Below are 23,928 nucleotides of genomic sequence, written 5' to 3'. Positions count from 1 at the left end.
TAAGTCTAGTAGTTAAAAATCCACAATTCAACTTTATACTAAACTAGCCCACATAAAAGTACGTAAGATTCTCTTACAAAGTTCAGGAAAGCTATGAACAAATACTAATATATTAATTCTGTCTAGCGTTTACTTTAAGAACTCAAAGTTTTTGCATATATCATTTGTATTTTTGCAATTTATAAACATTCCTAATATTAATACTGCATGTAATTTTTCATTTGCTCATCTATTCTCATAAAAAATTTTAGTTTAGAGCGGCCGGGCGTGGTGGCCCACGCCTGTAATCCCAGCACTTTGGGAGGCCAAGGTGGGCGGATCACGAGGTCAGAAGATCAAGACCATCCCGGCTAACACGGTGAAACCCTGTCTCTACTAAAAATACAAAAAATTAGCTGGGTGTGGTGGCGGGCGCCTGTAGTCCTAGTTACTTGGGAGGCTGAGGCAGGAGAATGGCGTGAACCTGGGAGGCGGAGCTTACAGTGAGCCGAGATCGCACCACTGCACTCCAGCCTGGGCACAGAGCGAGACTCTGTCTCAAAAAAAAAAAAAAAAAAAATTAGTTTAGAGCCTATTCTATGCAAGGAATTGTGCAAAGTACTTTGGGAAATAAAAACATGAATAAGATAATCTCAGAAATAAAAAGATGAATAAGACAATTTCTTTAAGGAGTTGACAATCGAGAAAGGAGATAAGGCTTGGATAAATAACTACAGTACAAAATAGAAAGTTATTGGGTTATAACACACATGTGCTTGCAGGATTTCAGAAAACTAACATTTCTGATATGGTAGAACACTATTAAAATTGAGTCTAATATAAAAATTTTGAAAATCCATTTTGCAGTATCTATTAAAGTTGAGTATATGTAGCTCCTAGGTCAAGGGAATTCTACTCCTAGCTATGTATACCCAGCAGAAATGTGTACCCATGACCATAAAAGACATGTACTAGGATGTTCATAACAACACTATTTGTGACAACTCTAGCCTGGAAATTACTCAAATGTCCATAAATTACTTATCTACAACAGATCAGTAAATTGTGATATAATCTCACAATTGAACAGTATTCAGTAAGTGAATGTGCTGTTACATGCAACAACGAGTCAATCTTCAAAACATAATGTTCAAAGAAAAAAGCCAGATGCAAAAGAGAACAATTCCATTTTATAAAGTATAAAACTCAGTAACTCTGTTCCCAACCTCTGTACTGTTAGAAGTCAGGATCTGATTACTCTAAGGGTGGGTAGGACAGGACTAGAAGGGAGTACGCAGCAGAGCTCCTGGGGTGCTAGTAATGCTTCTCCATGAAGCTGGGTGCTGGGGATGTGACTGTGTTCAGGCTGTGAAAATTCATCACACTGTATATACATTTATGATGTGTAGACTTTCCTGTGTGTCTATTTTACCTCAATAAAAAGTAAAAAAAAAAAAAAAAAAAAAACTTCATACATCACCTTTGTGGGAGAAATCATCGTTCAAATACAAAGGTGGAAAGACCTTAATGGTACAGGGGTATATGCTTATACAGAAACAATTACACTGTTAATTTTTAGAATTTATAACTATGCTTGATTTTCCTTTGCCTGAAGTTAAAATCTTCTCTGTATTATATTTATTTTGGTACAACTATTTCAATAGTTAAACTCTTACATTTCCTTAGGAAAAATGCCTTCAGTTTACATTATATTATCAACATATGATTGATCTGTAGCTGAAGAATACAAAGTAATTTTCTGTTAATCCAAAGTAGCAACGTGGCATTTTAAGATTTTCTTTAATGTTGGGATACAGTTAATCTACTTGTACACTAAAATACTATTAATTGTATTTTAATCTGTGAATTTTAAAAGAGAAGAGAAAATAAATTCTCAGCGACCTTTGAAAAGAACGTGCCTTCTTTTTTATTTATAAAATTAATTAATTTAGACCTCTGGTTCATTCTGCACAGAATTTGAAACATCTTTTCAAGCTAAGACAATTTAACATTACTAATAAGATTTATGGCAATCAATCCTTTTAAATAATGCAGGTAAGAGATGCAATTAAGTACTTTTATCGGCAAACAAAACACTAGAGCGGTAAATGTTCCCCTTAGAAAAAAAATCATCTAAAAAATGATTTAATGGATGATAAATTCATGACAAGTATGTGTAAAGTCATTAACGAAAAGTGACTTAGTAGGTTAAAAGGATTTAGCATATTTTCAAAACTTCCACACTAAAAGCTGATACATCAAACTCAACATCTGGTGACAGAGGCCACTATTCTTTCAAACATGAATTGAGGAGAAAATAATTATCAAGTGTGCTTATCTAACTATTTACCCTATAGATTAGATTCCAGATTCTGCTAGTCTCAAATCAGTATTATAGATTTCATTTTTTAAAATTTCTTTTATTTTTAAACAGAACTAACTTTTCCTTTTTGAGTAACACTCAAAATATTTTTTTTTAAAGGTGGCTAAAGGGTTTTCAATCCCATCCCATTTTCTTTTAACCAATCTTGTCTCATTGTTATGCATTTAGGTTGTTTGCCATTTTTAAACCAGTATAAAAAAAGCCATGATGAATGTATGTTAGCAACATTTAAATTTGATTATAAAAATAACACATCAACATTACAGAAAATTTAGGAAATATAAAATTCTATACTAAAAGATAATAAAAATCTCTGACAACTTGGAGAAACCCTCTGTTAGGATCTGGGTGGACTTTCCTCTCAGTTCATTTGGGCACATCCATATTTATAACATTGGGATTTAAATTCAACAGCCTATTTGACATCTCTACTTGGATTATCTCTCTAGTATGTCAAGCTTATGTATCCCAACATCTTCCACATCCCTAAATTTTAATCCCTCCAGCAGTGTTCCTTACCCAGTCACAAAAAGCAAACATTTAGGAACATCCTTGACACCTCCCTTTCCTCACACACCACATTCATTCCATTCCATAGACTGTTCACTCCACCTGCAAGCTTGGTCTTCAGTGATAGTCCTTCTCATCACAACTCTATCCCAGACCCTAACTATCAAAAAACTCCTGACAGCCCTATATCTGCTTCTACCTCTTTGCAACTGGGAGCCAGGGTAAGATTTTATTTTATTTTATTATTTTATTTTTTTGAGACAGGGTCTCACTCTATTGCCCAGGCTGGAGTGCTGTGGCATGATCACACTCATTACAGCCTTGACCTCCTGGTCTCAAGTGATCCTCCTGCCTCAGCCTTCTGGGTAGGCTGCGACTACAGGCATGCGCCACCACACCCAGCTAATTTTTTCTATTTTTTGTAGAGATGGAGTTTTGTCATATCACCCAGGCTGGTCTTGAACTCCTAGGGTCATGCAATCCGCCTGCCTTGGCCTCCCAAAGTGTTGGGATTACAGGCATGAGCCACTGCACCCAGCCCAGGGTAAGATTATAAAATGAAAATCTGGTATGTCTTTCCCATACTAAAATCCCTCTAATAGTTTACATTGCTCTTAGACCAAGCTCCTGCCTGTCTGAGAGCTTTTGTAAAAACTGGATTAAGAATATAGTTTCGGCCGGGCGCGGTGGCTCAAGCCTGTAATCCCAGCACTTTGGGAGGCCGAGACGGGCGGATCACGAGGTCAGGAGATCGAGACCATCCTGGCTGACACAGTGAAACCCCGTCTCTACTACTAGCCGGGCAAGGTGGCGGGCGCCTGTAGTCCCAGCTACTCGGGAGGCTGAGGCAGGAGAATGGCGTAAGCCCGGAGTCCCAGCTACTCGGGAGGCTGAGGCAGGAGAATGGCGTAAGCCCGGGAGGCGGAGCTTGCAGTGAGCTGAGATCCGGCCACTGTGCTCCATCCTGGGCGACAGAGCGAGACTCCGTCTCCAAAAAAAAAAAAAAAAAAAAAAAAAAAGAATATAGTTTCATCTCCTGAATTTTGACCTAACATTATGTTTTCTGAGAATTTTCTAACGCCACGAGATAGCCTGTGAGAACATCATTTCGAGTGACTGTAAAATATTCTTCTTTATGAATCCATCATTTCCTTATTACTGGATATTTATGTTAGAAATACATATCATGCATCATATTAAGCAGCTAAGAAAACATGCTTTGATAGCCTGTTTCATGACTTAGGAAAACATTCATAGTACAATACTCAATTTTTAAAATGCAGGAGACAAATTTGTATAAATGCTTCAATCCTAATTTTGCAAATATGTTTATGCACATTAAATAAGACAATCAAAAACAGCAAATGTTAATGGCACTCATGAGAATTCAGACTGTAATTTTCATCTCCTTCTTTACACTTCTCATTATTTTCTACATTTCTAATTCTGAATACATTACTTTTATAATAAGAAAAAATAACATTCAAAAATATATTATGGTTGTCTAAAAAATTAAACACAGAGTTACTATATGATCCAATAATAGCACTTCTGGAATTGAAAGCAGGGACGCGAACAAATATTTGTATATCAATGTTCCTGTTAGCATCGCTCACAATAGCCAAAAGGTAGAAATGACCCAAATGTACACCAATGAATGGATGAACAAAATGTGGTATGTATGTACATAAATGTATATATATTTTATATAAGATAAAGCTAGATATTAGCAAGTAGTATAGATTTTGAATGTTTTATATACATCACAGAATATTATCCAGCCTGAAAAGGAATGAAATTCCAACACGAGCTACACTATAGGTGATCCTTAAAGATATTATGCTAAGTGAAATAAGCCAGACGCCAAACACAAACGGACAAATGTTGTATGAGTCTACATTTATGAGATACCTAAAGAAGTCAAATTCCTAGAGACAGAAAGCAGAATGGGGGTTACCAGATGATGGAACAAGTGGGGAATGGGAAGCTGGTGTTTAATGCATATGAGTTTCAATGTGGGAAGATGAAAAAATTCTAGAGATGGATGGTGGTGATGGATGCACAAAAATGTAAATACACTCAATACCACTCAGCTGCACACTTACAAATGGCTAAAATGGTAACTTTTATGTATATTTTGCCACCAAAAAAAGTATAAAATGGAACCTAAGTTATCAGACAAAGTGGCAGGAGAAGAAAAAAGAAAAAAGGAATCTAAGTAATGTCTGTCTAAAGGAAAAAAAAACACACACAACATGTTAAAGAGGTCATAATTAGAAGTGTAATAAAGCTGAAAATTTAAAAAAATTCAGCATATATGAAATCTACAGACATTCAAAATTTATACCATTTGCTAATATCTCCTTTTATTTTACACAAAACCTCTTATAAATAGAAATATACCTTTGGGGGAAATATGGAGTTACTGAACTATAATTATTAAAAATGTAACACCAAGAGATGTGTCTACATTTCCCAGAAGAAGAAGCCTGCCAGAATCTTATCCATTAGACACAATGTACTCTGTCAATGACTTACACAGAGAGTAGGGATACTTCTTTCTATCTTTTTAGCCTTGATTTTCACTATTTTCATACATGTTAAACTCATAGACCAGTTTCTCAATAGATATAGTTCCCAAACAGTTTTAAACAGAATCCTGTTTAAAACAACACATACTTAATAAGGTATAACAGCATTTTGTTTTATACTGACCTGTTGGTTATCTGCTAATTCTACCTCAACTTTTCTGTGGGACAAGGTGAAATAACAAAAGACAGACAGACATACAGATAAGGCTTATGTGCACTGCTCAAAGCACAGTCTCCATCAGAATCCCTTGCAAGATGCTTCCAAAAAACATCTTCTTAGATCCCATACTATACTTACTGAATCAATTTCTGACACTGGGTCTAAGAATCTGCAGTTTAAACCAGCTCTCCAGGATATTCTTAAGCACACTAAAGCCTGAGAGCGTCGAGATTAATGAAATTGCTACGGATCCCCAGAAAACAGAATAAGTCAGTTTCAGGAAACAAAAAATAAAATGCAGAGGCTATTTTTCTTGTAGACAGGAGGAAGTGCTCAGATAGTTTAACTCTCAAAGTTTGGAAAGAGAGGCACATATACACATTCCAGTGAGGCTAAGATGATGGTAGCCGGGGGAGGGGGGGGCATGGGGAAGTGGGCCAGGAACACAAGAAAACACCAGCTGGCTTCTCTCCCTCATGCTGTCTGGGAGGGAAAAGTAGAAATGAGGGAACCTGATCATTATGCTCACCTCAATTTCCCTCAACTAGACTTGAAACCTGTCAGATTATTATGCTAACAGAGATTGCACAAACAATCCCAAGCATTACATGTGGCCTACAGAGTAAGAAGGTGAATAAATCTAGAGTCAGGTTTGAAGACTCCGGGCAGATCAAAACAATCCAATAAGGCCTTCATTTGAAGGTGCTTAAGAAGTGACTGACAGCTCTGGAGGAGACTTTTTCTTCCTTCAACCAAAAGAAATCCAGTTTCACAAAGGGTGTAAGATTGCTCCAAGGCAAAATGAATCATCCTGGCTAAGTGCCACGCAGTGGGTTTGGCTGACCCAGTATTACATCTTTTCTTTTTACTCATTCGGGGAGAAGATCAGAATGCTGTTGATCAACTTTCAAAATATTGGAGATGTACTTCAGAATAAATTTCCAGTTTCCTCTTTATCCCTTCTTGCTGAGTCTAGTGAGGGATGACGAAATGACTAACTCTTGAGAGGATTGAGAAACACTGCCAAGGACTGTGGTAGAACAGTATCTATGTTACATATTATCTATTTTTAAACTGATCTGTAGGTTTAAAATATATAAAGAAAATCAAGGCTGAAAAGATAGAAGTAGACCTATTGTAAGTCACTGACAGAATAAATTGTATCTAATACAGCCAAGTATGTCTAGACCAAATACTTTGGTTCAATCAATGATCTGATTATTTGGTATGCTGTGAAAAGATGGTGCCCCTGAAAGATAACTAGATTTTCAGTTTATTCTACGAGGTAAACTGAAAGATTTTTTGCTAGAAGTAAATACGGCTTCAAGTTAGCACCACACTCCAGAAAGTTGAGTCACAAATGGAGCAGCAGAAGAGGCAGAGGCAGAAAAAGGAGAAGAGGGTTATCTCCAAATTAATTTAAGTAAATGAAACGAACTGGCTATCTACCTGGGCTCACGAATCACAACTAAGAAAAAGGAGATGGCTGGAAAGACTAAAATTTAATTTACACACCTCTCCTGAGCTCTGCTCCTAAGTCAGGGTAATGGCAGGAAGACTGAGACTCTCACGCTGCTTGGAAAAAGAAAACAAACCACATCAACACTCTCTGTATTCCATGTCCCTCTGCTTTAAGTGAGGTTTGCCAGATTTGTCGTAATTAAGACAGAGGGGCCACTGAAATACTAACACAACAACTTAATGGAAAGAAACAGCTCACCTGGGATAAAGGTTTGAAAAGGGTTTTTTTTTGTTTTGTTTTGTTTTGTTTTTTTTTTGGTTTTTAGATGTGCTCTCAACTTTCTGGAATAACAAAAATAAAACAAAACCAAACACAGAAGGAAAACAGTCCCCAGCAGCCCACACACAAAACTCCACTGGCATATCTTCATCGCCATCTCCTAGCACAATTGCACCTTTTGTCATTTCTGGTGGAGGTACAGCTGCTGAAGAAGCCAAGACTTAGTGGAGAAAGCTAAGGCATGGAAGGGGGGAAGAAAATGCTTCCTTTGTTAATGAAAAGCCGTTTCCATTTAAAAGTTTCAACATACTATAGAATAGTGAATGCACTTTTGTGAGCAAAAGCAAAAAGCACACAATGAAGAAAAGCTGCCTGTCAATTAAATCAACAGTCATCTGAAGGCAACACAAACCACCTCTTCTTGAAATAAGAGGGAAGGAAGGGAGGAAAGTAGGGAGGGAGTGTGGACATTTACTACACTTGGCTGAGGATGTGTCTAAAAGGTATAATAAATGTCACATACAGGGCTTCTAGAGTGATACAGGTCCATTTCATTACAATAGTAAGAAATCACAAGTTTAATACTTTTTTTAAAAGACCACAAAGCTACAATAAATTGTTCCAGCATGCATTAAAAACAGAGTGCTTGGGAAAGCATTTTATTGAATTTCACAAATTTACAGCGAGTTTATTTTCCTTCATGAAGCAATACTTTAAGACAGGTAAGGACAGGCTGGAGTTTCTGTTACACAACAGCAGGCTCCTGTGATAAACCTGATTACAATACCCTGTCAGAGGCAAACTTCCTGCTCAGCTATTTAAAAAAAAAAAAAAAAAAAAAGAGTGCAGTGCCTCACCCTTACTTACTCTTATTGTTGTTTTGAGGAAAAGATTCAGCAGAGAAAAAGCTAATGCTAAGTGCACCTGTTAATCCAAACAGATATCAAGACTCTCTATAACAAAGGAAAATTAACGAGGAATAAAACTACCAGAAGTAATGACAAAGCACTGTAATAAATAATTACAGTGGAAAAAGAATAACATGAATTCCACATGTATCATGATGCATAAATAGTTAACCTTGCATTTTTAATCTGCTAGACTTTTCTTAATGACAGTAAACCTACCATGTAGTAGAAAAAAATGTTTTTTTTTTTTCTTTTGAGACAGGGTCTCACTCTGTTGCCTAGGCTGTAGTGCAGTGGCACAATCACAGCCCACTGCAGCCTCCACTTTCTGGGCTCAGGTGATCCTCTCACCTCAGCCTTCTGAGTAGCTGGGACCACAGGCAGGTGCTGCCACATCCAGCTAATGTTTGTATTTTTTTGTAGAGTCAGGGTTTCACCATGTTGCCCAGGCTGGTCTCAAACTCCAGGGCTTAAGGGCTACTCCCGCCTCAGCCTCCCAAAGTGCTGGGATTACAGGCGTGAGCCACCATGCCCAACCACAAAAATTTTTTTTTTTATGTTCAAAATCTAGTCTTTTGGGGGTTTGTGGCGAACATATTGCTTTATGTGAAATATAGTCTTGGCCCTGAGTACGAGGCCTTTTTAGAAACGTGTTGTCAACTTGCACAGGCAAACACAAACCTTATAAACAAATACAAAATTATGAACTGCTGACCAATGAGGATTTGCCAACTGAACAGGAGATAATAATTTGTTTTGGCCCCAGGATCAGAGCTGGTAAAAACCTATTGGAGTCCTCCTTAATATGTGTCTGTTCTCCAAACACTCTGCTGATTGTTGCATAGCCATGTTCCAATTTCACATATCTGTAGCAATGAAGTTTAAAAGATGGTATCAAGGAGAGTAGATAATCTCAAAATAATTTCTATTTGATTTTGGAAGGGTTATATGATTACTGTTGCAGCAGATTTACCTCTGCCATTACTTGGTTTAGTTTAGGCTAGTGTAAAACCAAGTTCCCATTCTCTCCTGCTGGGAGGGAGAGCTGAGGGAACCCCAGGCATACTGGATACTGGGGCATACTGGCCCAGGATGAAACAAAATCACAGGTAATCCACACAAAATCATCAGCTTCACTTAGCAAACATGAGGTATGATTCTAAAAGAAATATAAATGTAGCCTCAGATATATTTTCTAGCCTGAGTAATTCACTATTGGTTTCAGCATATCGGTAAGAATCTGAACTGGTAACTTTTTCATATGAATGATACTGACACTCCCATAACTCTTATTTTTAAATGTCCTTGCTTACAAGCAGAAGTTATGTCCCTTATATATTTACCACTAAAATTTAACAGAATGTTTTTTCTTTAAATTTTTCTTAACCAAATGCCACTATTTAGTGGCTTTCTGATATATTGTGTAATAAATACATCAGAAGCAGTCTGGAAATTTCCTACCTGTGTGAGAAAAACTCCCCAACAGATCAATGTGAATTTTTCTGAAAATAAAGTGTTTAAACTTACTGTTTTATAGCTATTTCAAATCACGTAATTAATAAACACAGGCTGTCCTTATTTTGTAGACGGAATTACAGGTTTTATAGAATCTATAATATAGATAATAAAATAGAAGCATTAAATATGGTCTTTATGCTCAATTAATTTACACTTTTAGTTAGGGATGTAAGACATACACAATCAAACCATGCATGACATACTCTCTTTTACTCCTCTCTTTTATAAATTCTATTTAGACAACATCCTTTGCTGCCTTTGAAATTTTGAAAAATGCAAAATAATACATACACTATATCTGTAAGCTATGAAGCATGATAATAATAAACGCCTACGAATCCACTACCCAACTTAAGAACTAAAACATCATCAATATTGTTTTATCTACCAGCGTACTTCTTCCCTGTCCCATCCCTCTGTTTCCCCCTCCAGAGGTAATTACTTTACTGAATTTTGCTCATTGTTAACTTGCCTTTTAAAAAGACAGTATTATACCATAGTATGTACTTTTCTGAGCTTTGCCTTTTTTTTTTAAGTTATGATTATTATTTGAGACAGGGTCTTGCTCTGTCGTCCAAGCTGGAGTGCAGTGGCATGATCATAGCTCACTGCAGCCTCGACCTCCCAAGGCTCAACCAATCTTCCCACTTCAGCCTCCCTAGTAGCTGAGACAACAGGGCGAGCCACCATGTCTAGCCTGAGCTTTGCCTTTCACACTCTATATAATGTTTCTTAGGTTCATTCACGTTGCTTGTAGCTGCAGTTCATTAATTTTCATAGTGGTTTAATGTATCATTATATGACTATATCACATTTTATCCATTTTCCTGCTGATAGACATTAAGATTGTTTCTGGTTTGGCTTATTTTTTCATTACTTAGCTACCTTGTTTTAGTCTTTTAAAGTACTCAGGAGTAATATAACTTATAATCAATGATTATAACTTATAATCAGGTCAGGATGGATATAACTTATAATCAATGATTCAGAAATAAAATTACACAGATACACAAGTAGTTAAATAGAGAAAATGGCACAAATGTTCAAACAATGGTATAAAATACTAACAACAAGTAAACCTGGGTACAGAATACATGTGTATTCTTTGTACTATTCTTAGTTTTGCAACTTTTCTATAAATCTAAAATTATTCCAAAATAATGTTTTTAAAGTGCTCTCCAAGATGTAAGTGAAAAAAAGCAAAGTGCAATGGTTGCTACCAAGACATAATCTCATATTATTTCTATGCTTGTATCTTCCACCAAAATCTCTAAGAAGTCTCTCTACCTTTTTACCCTGTCCCTTCATTCAAAATTAATTTAAAAAGATGAAAGGTAACCGTTGGTAAGGATGCAAAGAAAAGAGAACTCTTGTACATTGTTGGTGGGAATGTAAATTACTGTAGCCACCATGGAAAAACTTAAAACAGAACCACCATATGACCCAGCAATCCTACTGCTGGATATATATCCAAAAAAACCAAAATCAGTATGTTGAAGGGGTTCACTGCAGCATAATTCACAAAAGCCAAGATATGGACTCAACCTAAGTGTCCATCGATGGATGAATGTAAGAAAACATAGTACTGATACAGAATGGGAAACCATTCAGCCTTAAATTCAGAGGGAAATTCTGTCATTTGCAACAACATGGGTGAACCTGGAAGGCCCATAAGTAAAATAAGCCAGGCATAGAAAGGCAAATACTGCACGATCTCACTTACAGGAAGAATCCAGGCCTGGGTGAAGCTGAGGAGGGAGGGAATGGGGAGATGTTGGTCAAAGGGTACAAAGTTTCAGAAGACAGAAGGAACAAGTTTTGAGATCTACTGCACAGCAGAGTGACTACAGTCAATAATAATGCATAGTCATGCGTAGCTTAATGACAGAGATACTTTCTGAGAAATGCATCATTGGGCAATTTCATTGTGTGAAGAGTGTACTTATGGTACAGCCCACTATACACCTAGGCTATATGAGATAGCCTATTACTCCCAGGCTACAAACATGTATTGCATGTTATATACTGCTGAATGCTGTAGGCAACTGTAACACAATAGTAAATATTTACATATCTACACATAGTAAAGGTACAGTAAAAATACAGCATAAACTGTACACTTCTATAGGGCACTAACCACGAATGAAGCCTTTAAGACTGAAAGTTGCTCTGGGTGAGCCAGTGAGTGAGTGGTGAGTGAATGTGAAGACTTACAATATCACTGCACACTACATAAATGCTGTACACTTAGGCTACACAAAATTTATAAAAAATATGCTGCTTTCTTCAGTAATAAATGAACCTTAGCTTACTGTATCTTTTCTATATAAACTTAAAAAAAAGTTTAACTTTTTGACTCTTGTAATAAAACTTAGTTTAAAACACAAACATACTGTACAGCTATACAAAATGTTTTTTTCTTTATATCCTTATTCCATAATAAACTTTTTTCTATTTTAAAAATTTTTATTTTATTTTTTTACTCTTTAAACTTTTTTGTTAAAAACTAAAACACAAACACACACGAGCCCAGGCCTATATGGGGTTAGGGGCAGTAACACGCATGGAGCTGTCATCGCCCGTGGTAACAATGCCTTCTTCTGGAATATCTCCTAAGGAACCTGCCTGAGGCTGTTAACTTTCTTTTTTAATAAGTAGAAGAAGTACACTCTAAAGTAAGGATTACAAGTACAGTAAATACATAAATCAGTAACAGTAACACAGTTATTATCAAGTATTACATACTCCAAATTATATAAATGTATGAAATTATCACATGTACCCCAGAAACAGGCAGATATATCAGGCATCATTTTTAATCTTTAATTTAAAAAATTAAGCATACCAAAAAAAATTCTTACACCTTAGAAGGAAATAAAGTTGGGGAATAAAAGAAACAGGACAGTAATTTTAAAAAGGTATTCTGTATCATACATAATTATATATGCTATACTTTTCTACCACTGGCAGTATAGGTCTGTTTATAGCAGCATCACCACAAACACAGAAGTAATGTGTTGTGCTAAGAGGTTATGAAGTCTACAACATCATTAGGTGACAGGAATTTTTCAGCTCCATTACAATCTTATTAGACCACCGCTGTATATGTGATCCATTGTTGACTGAAACAGTTATACAGCACATGACTGTATTGTATAATTTAAAGTAAGAGAGTAGGCCAGGCGCAGTAGCTCACGCTTGTAATCCCAGCATTTGGGATCTAAAAATGAGTATTTGAAACACTTCTGTTTCTGCCCATGAAGGATTACCGACTATGGGAAGTGACCTTCCACCGTATCCAACAGAGAACTGGAAAATATATATGAAAGGACAGGTTTAAGCATTGGACAACAGACAGCATGGGACACTAATCCTAAGAGAAGAGAAACAAATGGCCCCAGCTTACTGCCTGGAGGAGTTTCCAAACTGCAGTGCAGTGCAAGGGTGGAAAATGAAACAGAGCTAAGTGGTCTTGATGGGCTGAGGAGACAGAGACTGGAGTTTCTGGAAGCTGAGGTGGCTAAAATTTGCAAGCTTAGTACCAGAAAGGACAAAATTGCACAGACAGAGAGATCCAGAGACCTGCAAAGGAGCCATCTCACATGTTTGGCTGGGTATCAATATGTGCATGTGTGAGAAAATATCTGAGGCCAGGGAAAAAAATAACAGAAAAGCAGTAGAGCAAACAATTTCCAAAGCTCACAGAAGGCAAACAGTCAAAGTGCAGAGACTTCGTAATATCAGGGGCACTGGGTAGAGTCTTTAGTAGGGATATACCTTAGTAGTAAGGCTAAAATAGTCCCAGAAAAAAGGGACTATTAATAACAAACCACAAAAAACTTAAAAACAAGCTTCTAAAGGATTAAACTGTTCTTCAAGTTACTTAATTATATACTAGAACAAAAAAATCTAGCACTCAACAACGTAAAAATTACAATGACTGCATCTAATAAAAAATTACCAGTCATGCAAAGAGGCAGGAAAATATGATATATAACCAATCAATAAAAACAGGCCGGGCACGGTGGCTCACGCCTGTAATCCCAGCACTTTGGGAGGCTGAGGCGGGTGGATCACGAGGTCAGGAGATCAATACCATCCTAAAACACGGTGAAACCCCGTCTCTATTAAAAATACAAAAAATTAGCCAGGCGTGGTGGCGGGCGCCTGTAGTCCCAGCTACTTGGGAGGCTAAGGCAGGAGAATGGCGTGAACCCAGGAGGCGGAGCAGACCCAGACATAACAAAGACAATGGAATTGGTAGACAAGGGTTTTAAAACATCTATTACAAATATTGTCAATATAGTCAAGAATATAAAAGAAAACAACATAATGAGAAGAGAAAGAGAAGAAATAAGACTAAAATGGAAGTTCCAGAAATGAAAAATGTAGTATCTGAAATGAAAAACATATTGAATGGGTTTAACGACACATTAGAAGATACTCAAGTAAAGATCACTGAATTTGGAGACATAACAATAGAAATTATCAAAACAAAACATACTAAGCACAAAGTCCGGAAAAATCAAAAGAAGGAAAAGCCTCAGGGAGCTATGGTACCATATCAAGTGGTCTAGCATGTAATTAGTGTCCCAGAAAAATGCAAGTGGAGGACAAAAAAATTTAAACAAATAATGGATGAAAAATGTCCAAGTCTGATGAAAACTGCACACCCACAAATCTAAGGTAAATAAAACCCAAGCAGAAGGCTAGGTGCAGTGGCTCCCCACCTGTAATCCCAGCACTTTGGGAGGCTGAGGAGGGTGGATCACCTAAGGTCAGGAGTTCAAGACCAGCCTGGCCCACATGGTGAAACCCCATCTCTACTAACAATACCAAATTAGCCGGGTGTGGTGGCGCATGCCTGTAATCCCAGGTACTCGTGAGGCTGAGGTAAGAGAATCACTTGAACCCAGGAGGCAAAGGTTGCAGTGAGCCGAGATCACGTCACTGCACTCCAGCCTGGGCGACAAGAGCAAAACTCTGTCTCAAAAAAAACAAAAACAAAAACAAAAAACAAAAAACAAAAAAAACAAACCTAAGCAGAAGAAACATAAAATAAAGAAAACTGACAAGGCACATAATAATCCAATTGGTGAAATCCAGTGATAAAGAGAAAATCTTAAAAAGCAGCTAATGGATAAAAGGCACATTATATAGAGAACAGTAAAGATAAGAACTATAGCAGATTGACATCAGAAATTAGGCAGGCCTGAAGATAATGGAATGACATCTTTAAAGTACTGAAAAAAAGGTGTGAGACTAGATCTATACCTACTGAAAATGTCTTTCAAAAATTAAGGCAAAGTTAGGACTTTTTTAGAACAAGAAAAGCCACAATAATTCACTGCCAGCATATCTGTACTCAAGAAATGTTAAACGACGTTTTTTAGACAGAAATTGGAATCTAAATAAAAAGATTACCAGAAATGGCAATACACAGTTAAACATAAAACGATTTTTCTCATTTTAAATCTCTTGAAAAGATAAATGATTGCTTACAGAAAAAAAAATCCCAATGCATTATGGGACTTACAGTAAGGTAGAAGTGAAATGTTTGACACTCAAGGATGGGAGGAGGGAAGTGGAAGTCTTCTGTTGTAAGGTCTTATCCTATACAAGTAATGTTATGTTATTAGTTGAGGCAGACTGAGAAAAGGTAAAGATGAACACTGTAAACCCTAGAGCAACCACATAAAAAAGAAAACAAAGCGGTATAGTTAATAAATCAACAGTGAAGATAAAATGAAATTATAAAAAAATTCTTAATTAAGCCTGGGCATCCTTGCAAGACCATGTCTCTAAAAAAATTTTTTTTAATTAGTTGGCTGTGGTGGTATGTGCTTGTAGTCCTAGCTACTAGGGAGGCTGAGGTAAAAGGATTGCTTAAGCCCAGGAGTTTGAGGTTACAGTAAGCTACGATCATGCCACTGTACTCCAGCCTGGGTGACAGAATAAGACCCTATCCCTTAAAAAAAAAAAAGAAACAAAACAAAAAAATTCTTAATTCAAAAGAAGGCAGGAAAAGAAGAAAAAAAGAAAAAAAAGAGATGAGACAAGTAATAGCAAAATGGTAGATTCAAACCCAACTATATTGATAATTTCATCAAATGTAAATGGCTTAAACACACAAATTAAAAGGCAGAGATTATCACTTAGATGTTTAAAAATCAACACCCAATGACATATTAACTACAGAAAACCACTTTAAATACAAAGACACAGATAGGTCAAAATAAAAGATTGGAAAAGATATGCTGTGTAAACATCAATTAAAAAAAACCTGGAGTGGCTATATTAATATCAGACAAGTAGAAATAGCATCAGGAGAAAAAAATGACATTAGATAATGATAAAGGAGTCAATTCATCAAGAAGACAAAATACTACAAATGTTACACACCTAGTAACAGAGTTCCAGTAACAGAAGCAAAAACTGATAGGATGTGAAAAAAAGTTGCAATCATAGTTGGAGATTTCAAAACTCTTCTCTCAGTAACAGATGAGTAAAAATTAGTATTTGAATGGTTTCAGATCAAACAGCAAGTAAACATAACTCATTTAACCTCTTAATTTAAAAAACTTGTCGCAAACTGTTAAAACTTAAAAGAGGAAGGAAACAGTTTAGATGTGATACAATACTGAGAAAATAATATTTTAGGTTGAAACTGTGAATTGCTGTCAGAAATAAATGCGGCCATTATAGTTGTAGGTACTTCTGACCACAATGCCCATAGGTGGGCAATGTAAATCTTTTTTTTTGTTGCCTGGTTGGAGTGCAGTGGCACGATCTCGGCTCACTGCAACCTCCACCTCCCAGGTTCAAGCGATTCTCCTGCCTCAGCCTCCAGAGTAGCTGGGACTAAAGGTGTGCGCCACCACACCCAGCTAATTTTTGTACTTTTAGTAGAGACAGGGTTTCACTATGTTGGCAAGATGGTCTCGATCTCCTGACCTTGTGATCCGCCTGCCTCAGCCTCCCAAAGTGCTGAGATTACAGGCATAAGCCACTGCGCCTGGCCGGCAATGAAAATCTTAACTAAAGGCATGAGCTAGGCTTCTGGGAAATGTAAGCCACGATGGCTATCACAGAAACAGTCTCTTAATTTGGTGTATTATATCTCTCTCTTGCAGTCCCCTAAACATTTAGTAATAATGGGATCTATTACTATTTGGAAGAACACATAGAATAAATTTTTGAAAATAATTACTTTTAAATAGTGAAATTTGATGTCTGTGTGAGTATATTTAAAATGAAACTAAACTTCTTAAAAAGGAAATTCCTGGTTAGATACCATTTCCAAGCATACAAACTCAGCACAGGAAGCAATATCCTCTGCAAAAAGTTGAATATATGGTAACTGAAATTATGAAATACCATCATCAGAAACAAGATACATTATCTTTTCCCATATCCATGGGCTTCCTGGAACCTAATTTGAGAAAACCTAGAAATGAAGGAGGGGGTATAGCTTAGAAGTAGAGCACTGGACAGCAGATCAAGAGAAAACCTAGAAATGAACACATTCAAAAGTTAACAGAATCTTAAAATGGAACCCTTATTTTCCAAAATGGTACTTTTTTTTTTTTTTTTTTTTTTGGATCCAAACAGCTTAATTACCCTCTTAATCCCTATCTTCGGGGAAAAGTTTTTCCAGTCTGGAAGGGAGCCTACTGCCATTTGAATATCTGCAATATGTCTGCATTTTGAATATACTGTCTCAAATAATCCCCATGAAAAATCCTAATGAAGAATAGGTTTACTTATTCCCAAGTCATATTTCTTCTTAGGTTTGTTTTCTTATTGGAAAAATAACAAAAGTGGACTAAATGATTTCCAAATTTCCCTCCAGCTTTAATAATTCATGATTCTACATAAAATATTCTGGTGTCTGTTCCTGAGAAGCTTATAATTTGGTTAGTGAGTTAAAGATAACAACATGATGATTTCAGGCACTAGCAAAACATTCAAATAACCTTAACTAAGCAAAAACTATCAATATAACTTGAGTAGTGAATAGCTCTGAGAATTGTTGGAGATTAAGGGAGAGAAGGAGAAAGTGGAGGGAAGGAAGAGGAAGTGGGGAGAAAGAAGGGAGACATACAGAAGACAGACATTTTTATTAACCAAGACAAAGCTTATAGCTAATGCAAAAGTAATAACTTAGTTCCACTAGTCACTCCAGGAAAACTGAGTAACTGTGAAGACATAAAGATACACACCTAGAATGAGGGAACCAAACGCCCAAGCTTGCTTTCTGCTCTCCAAATCTATTGGAATTGCTCCCACTCAAGTTGTTCTAAGGGTGAAACCAGTTTTGCTTTAAAAATCTAATGTTTCTACAAAGCACTCACAATGACCCACATTCAAAATAAACCATGAATTAATTACATTTACACAATGTTTTTCATGTGGAGGATCAATTATTCTTTCTGTACCAGTGTCACCCTCTATTTGTGTCATGTATAGTTTACAAAGTTCTTTCACACCTGTGATCTCATGTGATCCCTGCTAAACCTCTGCAAGATAAATAGTTCAGCTGATATCCCAATTTTACATATAAAGCAGACATCTCGGAAAGACAGAATGCCTTGCCAAGGTCACACAGATGGTAGTCTGACTTGGAACTACAGTATTTAGGCTTTTTACTCATTGTACCATCTTTCAGCCTGTTTGCCTACTTTCTGCCCTTGTCACTATCCTTGTTCTTCAAAACACTTAAATAGGTTCTATGAAGATACAGTAAGGATTTGTTACACTATACTTCTATAAAGCACTAATTTTGGAGCATTGAGCCAGAAGGAAATGGATGACTAGAAATACAGCTGAATATGCATGGAACATACCATAACATTTTATATCTCAGGTTATTAAATACTGGCAGAATTTGCATTGAGTTAGAATGTAGGTCACTATGAGTGATTCAGAGTGGGAAGCTCCTCCCTGTGGGCAGGTCGTCCTGAGAGCACAAGGAAGCCCAGGTCCACAGCTGTGGCTTGGGTGGCTGCAGCAGCATCCAGGGAGCTCCCACCTCAACTCAGAAGGGATGACCAACTTTAGAGAGAAGCAACCCACTCCAGGGCCTCCTCTCTGCTGAGAGCTGGGAAGACGATGGGATGTAGAGGGGAACAACCCACTCCAGGGCCTCCTCTCTGCTGAGACAGCTGCAGAGATAATAGGATGACCTGCCTGCAGAGAGGAGCTTCCCATTCCAGAGCCTCCTTTCTGCTAGGAGCTGAACACTCATCAGGACACCCTGGCTGTGGAAAGGAACTGCCCACTGTGGGAGACTGAGCTATTCTATCACTCAATAAAGCTCCTCTTCATCTCGCTCACCCTCCACTTATCTGTGTACCTCATTCTTCCTGGTTGCAGGCCATGAACTCAGGACCCACAGAATGGCAGGGCGAAAACATCTGTAACATAAACAGTGTTGAGACATGCCCCTTGCTCACCATGTTGTGGGCAAAGAGAAGGAAAGAAGAGCCGCAGCCCTTCGGGGAGTCCAGACGTGGGAGCTCCCCGAGCCAGGGCTGTGACTCCCTCTTTGAGGCCCTGTGGTTCCTGGCATCTCCAAGCTCCCAGGCACCACCATGTCCCCTAGTGCCAGCTGTGGAAACTGCTTGCAGCGTGACTGGTCTGGCCGCAGCCTCGCAGAGAGCTGGCAATCATGCTGGCACCTGGAGCTGTCTGCCCCGCTGCAGCAGGTGGCATATCTGACTGTGTGCAGTGGCCAGACCCCATGCTTGCTCACACACCCATCACCATTCCGTGCCTGACTTGCCCTTGGCAGGCATGAGAACCAGGCCAGTAGCGTGAGCCAATCACAGCCTGCCAAGTGGAGTGGGTGAAATAAGCCTGGTGTAAAACTCGGGCAAAGATGCCACTGGTCACAAAGGTTTCCAGCCAGAAAAACGGCACCCCAAAGATCCTGCAACAATATGACATCCTTCCTATTGCCTTTGATATTATAGCATAACTACAAAGAGAATTATTTTACAAAATATTCAGGGGCTCTATCAGCTTTGCCAGGGAGTATTCTTAATCCTTTGACATTCAAATTTTCCCTTTGGAAGCACCTATTGTGCCATCCTCATTATTGATTTTCTCTTCTTCAATTTTAAATTATCTAATTCTGTCAGCTCTGTGTTTGTCAATGGATTTGCTAGTAATTCTCCCGCATTAATTTCAAAGATAACATGAAATGCTGAAACTTCCATAAAATTTGCAATTTCACTTTATGTCTGCATTATATTAACATTGACAGGTTGGAAAGGGATAAACCTCAACATTAAGTTGAACATCAAAGGATATCTGAATAGAGGTTATCTTTCATCAAAGTCAGGCCACTATTAAACAGCACTCAACAAATGACTCTTACACCGCCAACAATGTCAGTCTCATGAAGTTCTGTGAAAATAATTCCTTAAATAGGTGAATGGAGGAAAATATTTAACATTTAGTACACCAAAAAAAACTTCTAATAAGAACCAAGGGGAAATAACCTTTGAGTACCACCAATAGTGACACAAACTCATAATCAAAGGACAGAAACCCTTCCATTGGAGACATCTGAAAACAGATCTAGAAAAAGATAAACTAACATAAGTGAAGAACTTAAAATAGTACCTTTAGAAACATGGTAATAACTTTCTTCTCTTTCCTCCACAGCAATGTAGTGTGCAAATAACAACAACAAAACACATCTTTTATTTAAAAAAAAAATTGAAATTACCTAAAGGTCTCTAGATAAAAGTTCTCAAGTTTACTCTCAACAATATACCTATCTGCCATGCATACACATCACATTACAGCTATATTTTGAGGATAACCTAAAGGATTAGAGGAATCCAAATAAGGAAAATAAAAAATAATAACTCTACTCTTCACTAAATTATGACTGATGTTCCATATTTGGATAGAACACAAAACAACAAATAATAAGTCAAGCAAGAAATAGAACTTATCATATCACTCTTTTGTCTATCAGAGACTAGAAAGTAAAAAAGGAAATAACTTACCTCTATACCAAAGATTCCTCTGTCACGCCCATACAATTTCATCTGTTCTGGAAAATGCTGAAAAGCATTTATGTAAGGAATATGGTCTTCTTCAACAAATCTGTATTTTTAAAAAGAAAAGGTTTAACGAGAGCTACATACTGATATAGCAGAGTAAATGCTTTAAGAAAATCTCTTAATTCACAGACAAGATAAGAATTAGTTAAGCATATTCTATTTCCCACGTTTTTAAGGATAATAAATCTGATCATATCTATTATTCTCTTTACCCATATGTTGGCCTATTCAGCCAATTACTGAATGATTCTCTTAAGTTCCTGACTAAATAAATATGTCTAAGAAGGACTGGGCACAGTGGCACATGCTTGTACCCCTAGCTATTTGGGAGGCGGCAGCAGTAAGACTGCTTGAGCCCTGGAGTTTGAGGTTACAGTGAGCCATGATCACGCCACCGCACTTCAACCTGGGCAAGAGTGAGATCCTGTGTTTAAAAATAAAAATAAAAAAGGGTCCAGCTGGGCACAGTGGCTCATGCCTGTAATCCTAGCACTTTGGGAGGCTAAGGCGGGCGGATCACAAGGTCAGGAGTTCAAGACCAGCCTGGCCAATATGGTGAAATCCCATCTCTATTAAAAATACAAAAATTAGCTAGGTGTGGTGGCGTATGCCTGTCGTCCCAGCTACTCGGGAGGCTGAGGCAGAAGAATCGCTTGAAACCGGGGGGCGGAGGTTGCAGTGAGCTAAGATAACGCCACTGCACTCCAGCCTGGGCGACAGAGCGAGACTCAGTCTCAAAATAAAAAAAGTGTCCAAGAAGTGTGTATCCTACTTGTTAGTTCACCACCAGGCTTTCCAACATGGCATTTCCTGTATCCCTAGCTCCCCTCACGTGATAGGCTCCTACTCATAAATCACTCCTGCAAGGAGGTCTACCTTGATCCCCATTTTCTGTGAGAGCCTACCTCCCTTGTCTACCCTTCTGTCTCCAATACCTACAATAGTGCATGTTAGATGTTTGTTGCTGAAAGAACCATTAAGGGTAGGGACCTTGCCTGTTTGCTCACCACTCCACCCCAATGCCTGGTATACAGTGGATTAAATATTTTGAGTCAATTATTGAGTTTGAAGAAAATAACACATATACATAAATAGACAAATATATTTATTTACAATTCATTAATTTAACAATTTATTGAATATATATCCAGTACTGTTCTAGGCTGCAGGGAAACGGCAGTGAACAAAACAGAAAAACATTCTTGTTCCTATGGAGTTTTATTCTAGTGAGAAAAGAAAGATACAAAACAGGTAAGTAAAATCTATAGTATGTTAGGTAGAGTGAAATGTTAAGGAGAAAAATAAAGGAGAACTAAGAATGAGAAATGGGGGTCTTGCGATCATGTCAAATATATATATATACCTATATATAAGATATTTAAAATAAGAAAATTAAGGAAAGTGAGCTAAATATAGGAATAAGTATAAAAACTGCATTGCCTTGAAGACTTTGCTATTGCTAGAGCTGGGCTGACATTTGGCTTTCAGCTTTGTAGCACTTAAAGGACAAAACTGATTCAACTTTTTTTTTTTAAGATGGAGTCTCACTCTGTCGCCCAGGCTGGAATGCAGTGGCCTGGTCTCAGCTCACTGCAGCCTCCACCTCCTGGGTTCAAGTGATTTTCCTGCCTCATCCTCCCGATTAGCTAGAATTAGTTATAGGTACCCACCACCATGCCTGGCTAATTTTTGTATTTTTAGTAGGGACAGGGTTTCACCAGGTTGGTGATCCGCCTGATTAGCCTCCCACAGTGCTGGAATTACAGAAGTGAGCCACCAGGCCCAGCCTCAACTTTAATTTCAAATCAAAAATGTGCTTTAATTTTTAGCCTACTGAAAGTTGAGATGAAATATTTATATAAAATGGTGTTAAAGCTTCCCCAGGTAAGTTTTATTAGTATATTTAGTTTATATAAGAGTATTTATGTGTAGTAATCAGTATTTGTATTATTTTGAAATTATATTTTTGGTTTAATATTATTTTATATACAAGATGTAACGTGTATCTGTCACTTTTTAAACTACCTAATATTCCACTATGTTAATGTGCTCATTATTTATGTAGTCTTCACTATGTGATAACACATGCCAGGACTGTGTGAAGTGTTAGGAGTCTGCAGAGAGAAGTAAGAGATGAAGGGTCCTCCGCACTCCCACCCTAATAGGTCAAACAGTCTGTACATGAGTCAGCAGAGGCACTGTCTCAAGCAGCACAACAGAGGCACAGTCAGATCCATAGGAGCAGAAGAAATGAGACCTGCCTAGGGGAAGCAGAAATATCCGCAAAGAGCAGGTGTTTGGCATCTGGAGTTCTAACAGTTTTTTTCACCATTTATAAACAGTTTTGCTCTTAGCCTCATTCAAAGTTTTTTTCTTTTTAACTTTGAATTTCCTTTTAGAAAAGTATTTATTTCCCTCCTCCCCAGACAAAACAAAACAAAATAAAACAAAAAAAAGCTGCTTACTCAAAGTTCTGAACAATCTATTTCCCTTCCTAGGTATTATCAACTGGTTCTCTAGATCAGTCCAGGAAGTTGATAGAAAAATTGGCATAGATTAAAAGCATCTCATATGCCTCTCCTGACCAACAGACTTTAGCCCTGTCCCCTGGAAACACTGTCTCTACTTATAATTATGTAATTTTCCGAAGTTTCAATCTATGAAGGGTTGGAAATTTAATAAACTCATCCTTCATCTAAGATCACTGAAAAAGCACTGAATTAGAGTTAAGTCGTGTCTACCTGTAAAACAGATCCTGAATCCGGTCACCATTACCACTGCCATAATCCAAGCCACCATCTCTTGCCTGGAGGATAGCAAAAGACCACCTGGTCTCCATGCTTCCACTCTTCCCTTCCTAGAACTCATTTTCCACAGCTGCCTGAATGATTTTTAAAAAACATCAATTGGATTGTATCTCTCCTGCTGCAACCTTCCAGGGGCTTACTGTCACACTTAAAACCTGGAGTCCACCTGGGTATGAGGTTTCCTTCCGGAGTGATGTGTCCTGAAAACAGGAGACTGCACAGCTTTGTAAACTATGAAAACATTTTGAAAACC

General features: G+C 37.6%; 1 protein-coding gene across 2 annotated transcripts in view; it reads right to left on the bottom strand.

Moving 5' to 3' along the window:
• Positions 1–23,928, bottom strand: part of TAF1B (TATA-box binding protein associated factor, RNA polymerase I subunit B) — an 82,441-nt gene that overhangs the window by 27,981 nt on the left and 30,532 nt on the right. For both annotated transcript variants that reach the window (XM_017853674.1, XM_017853679.1), the window contains exon 8: positions 20,812–20,911. In XM_017853674.1, coding sequence (XP_017709163.1) covers positions 20,812–20,911 — 100 coding nt within the window. The remainder of the gene's footprint in view (positions 1–20,811; positions 20,912–23,928) is intronic.

Source organism: Rhinopithecus bieti, unplaced genomic scaffold (assembly GCF_001698545.2).
Source record: "Rhinopithecus bieti isolate Rb0 unplaced genomic scaffold, ASM169854v2 scaffold_1530, whole genome shotgun sequence".
Lineage (NCBI taxonomy): Eukaryota > Metazoa > Chordata > Mammalia > Primates > Cercopithecidae > Rhinopithecus > Rhinopithecus bieti.
This window is presented reverse-complemented; position numbering and strand designations above follow the sequence as displayed.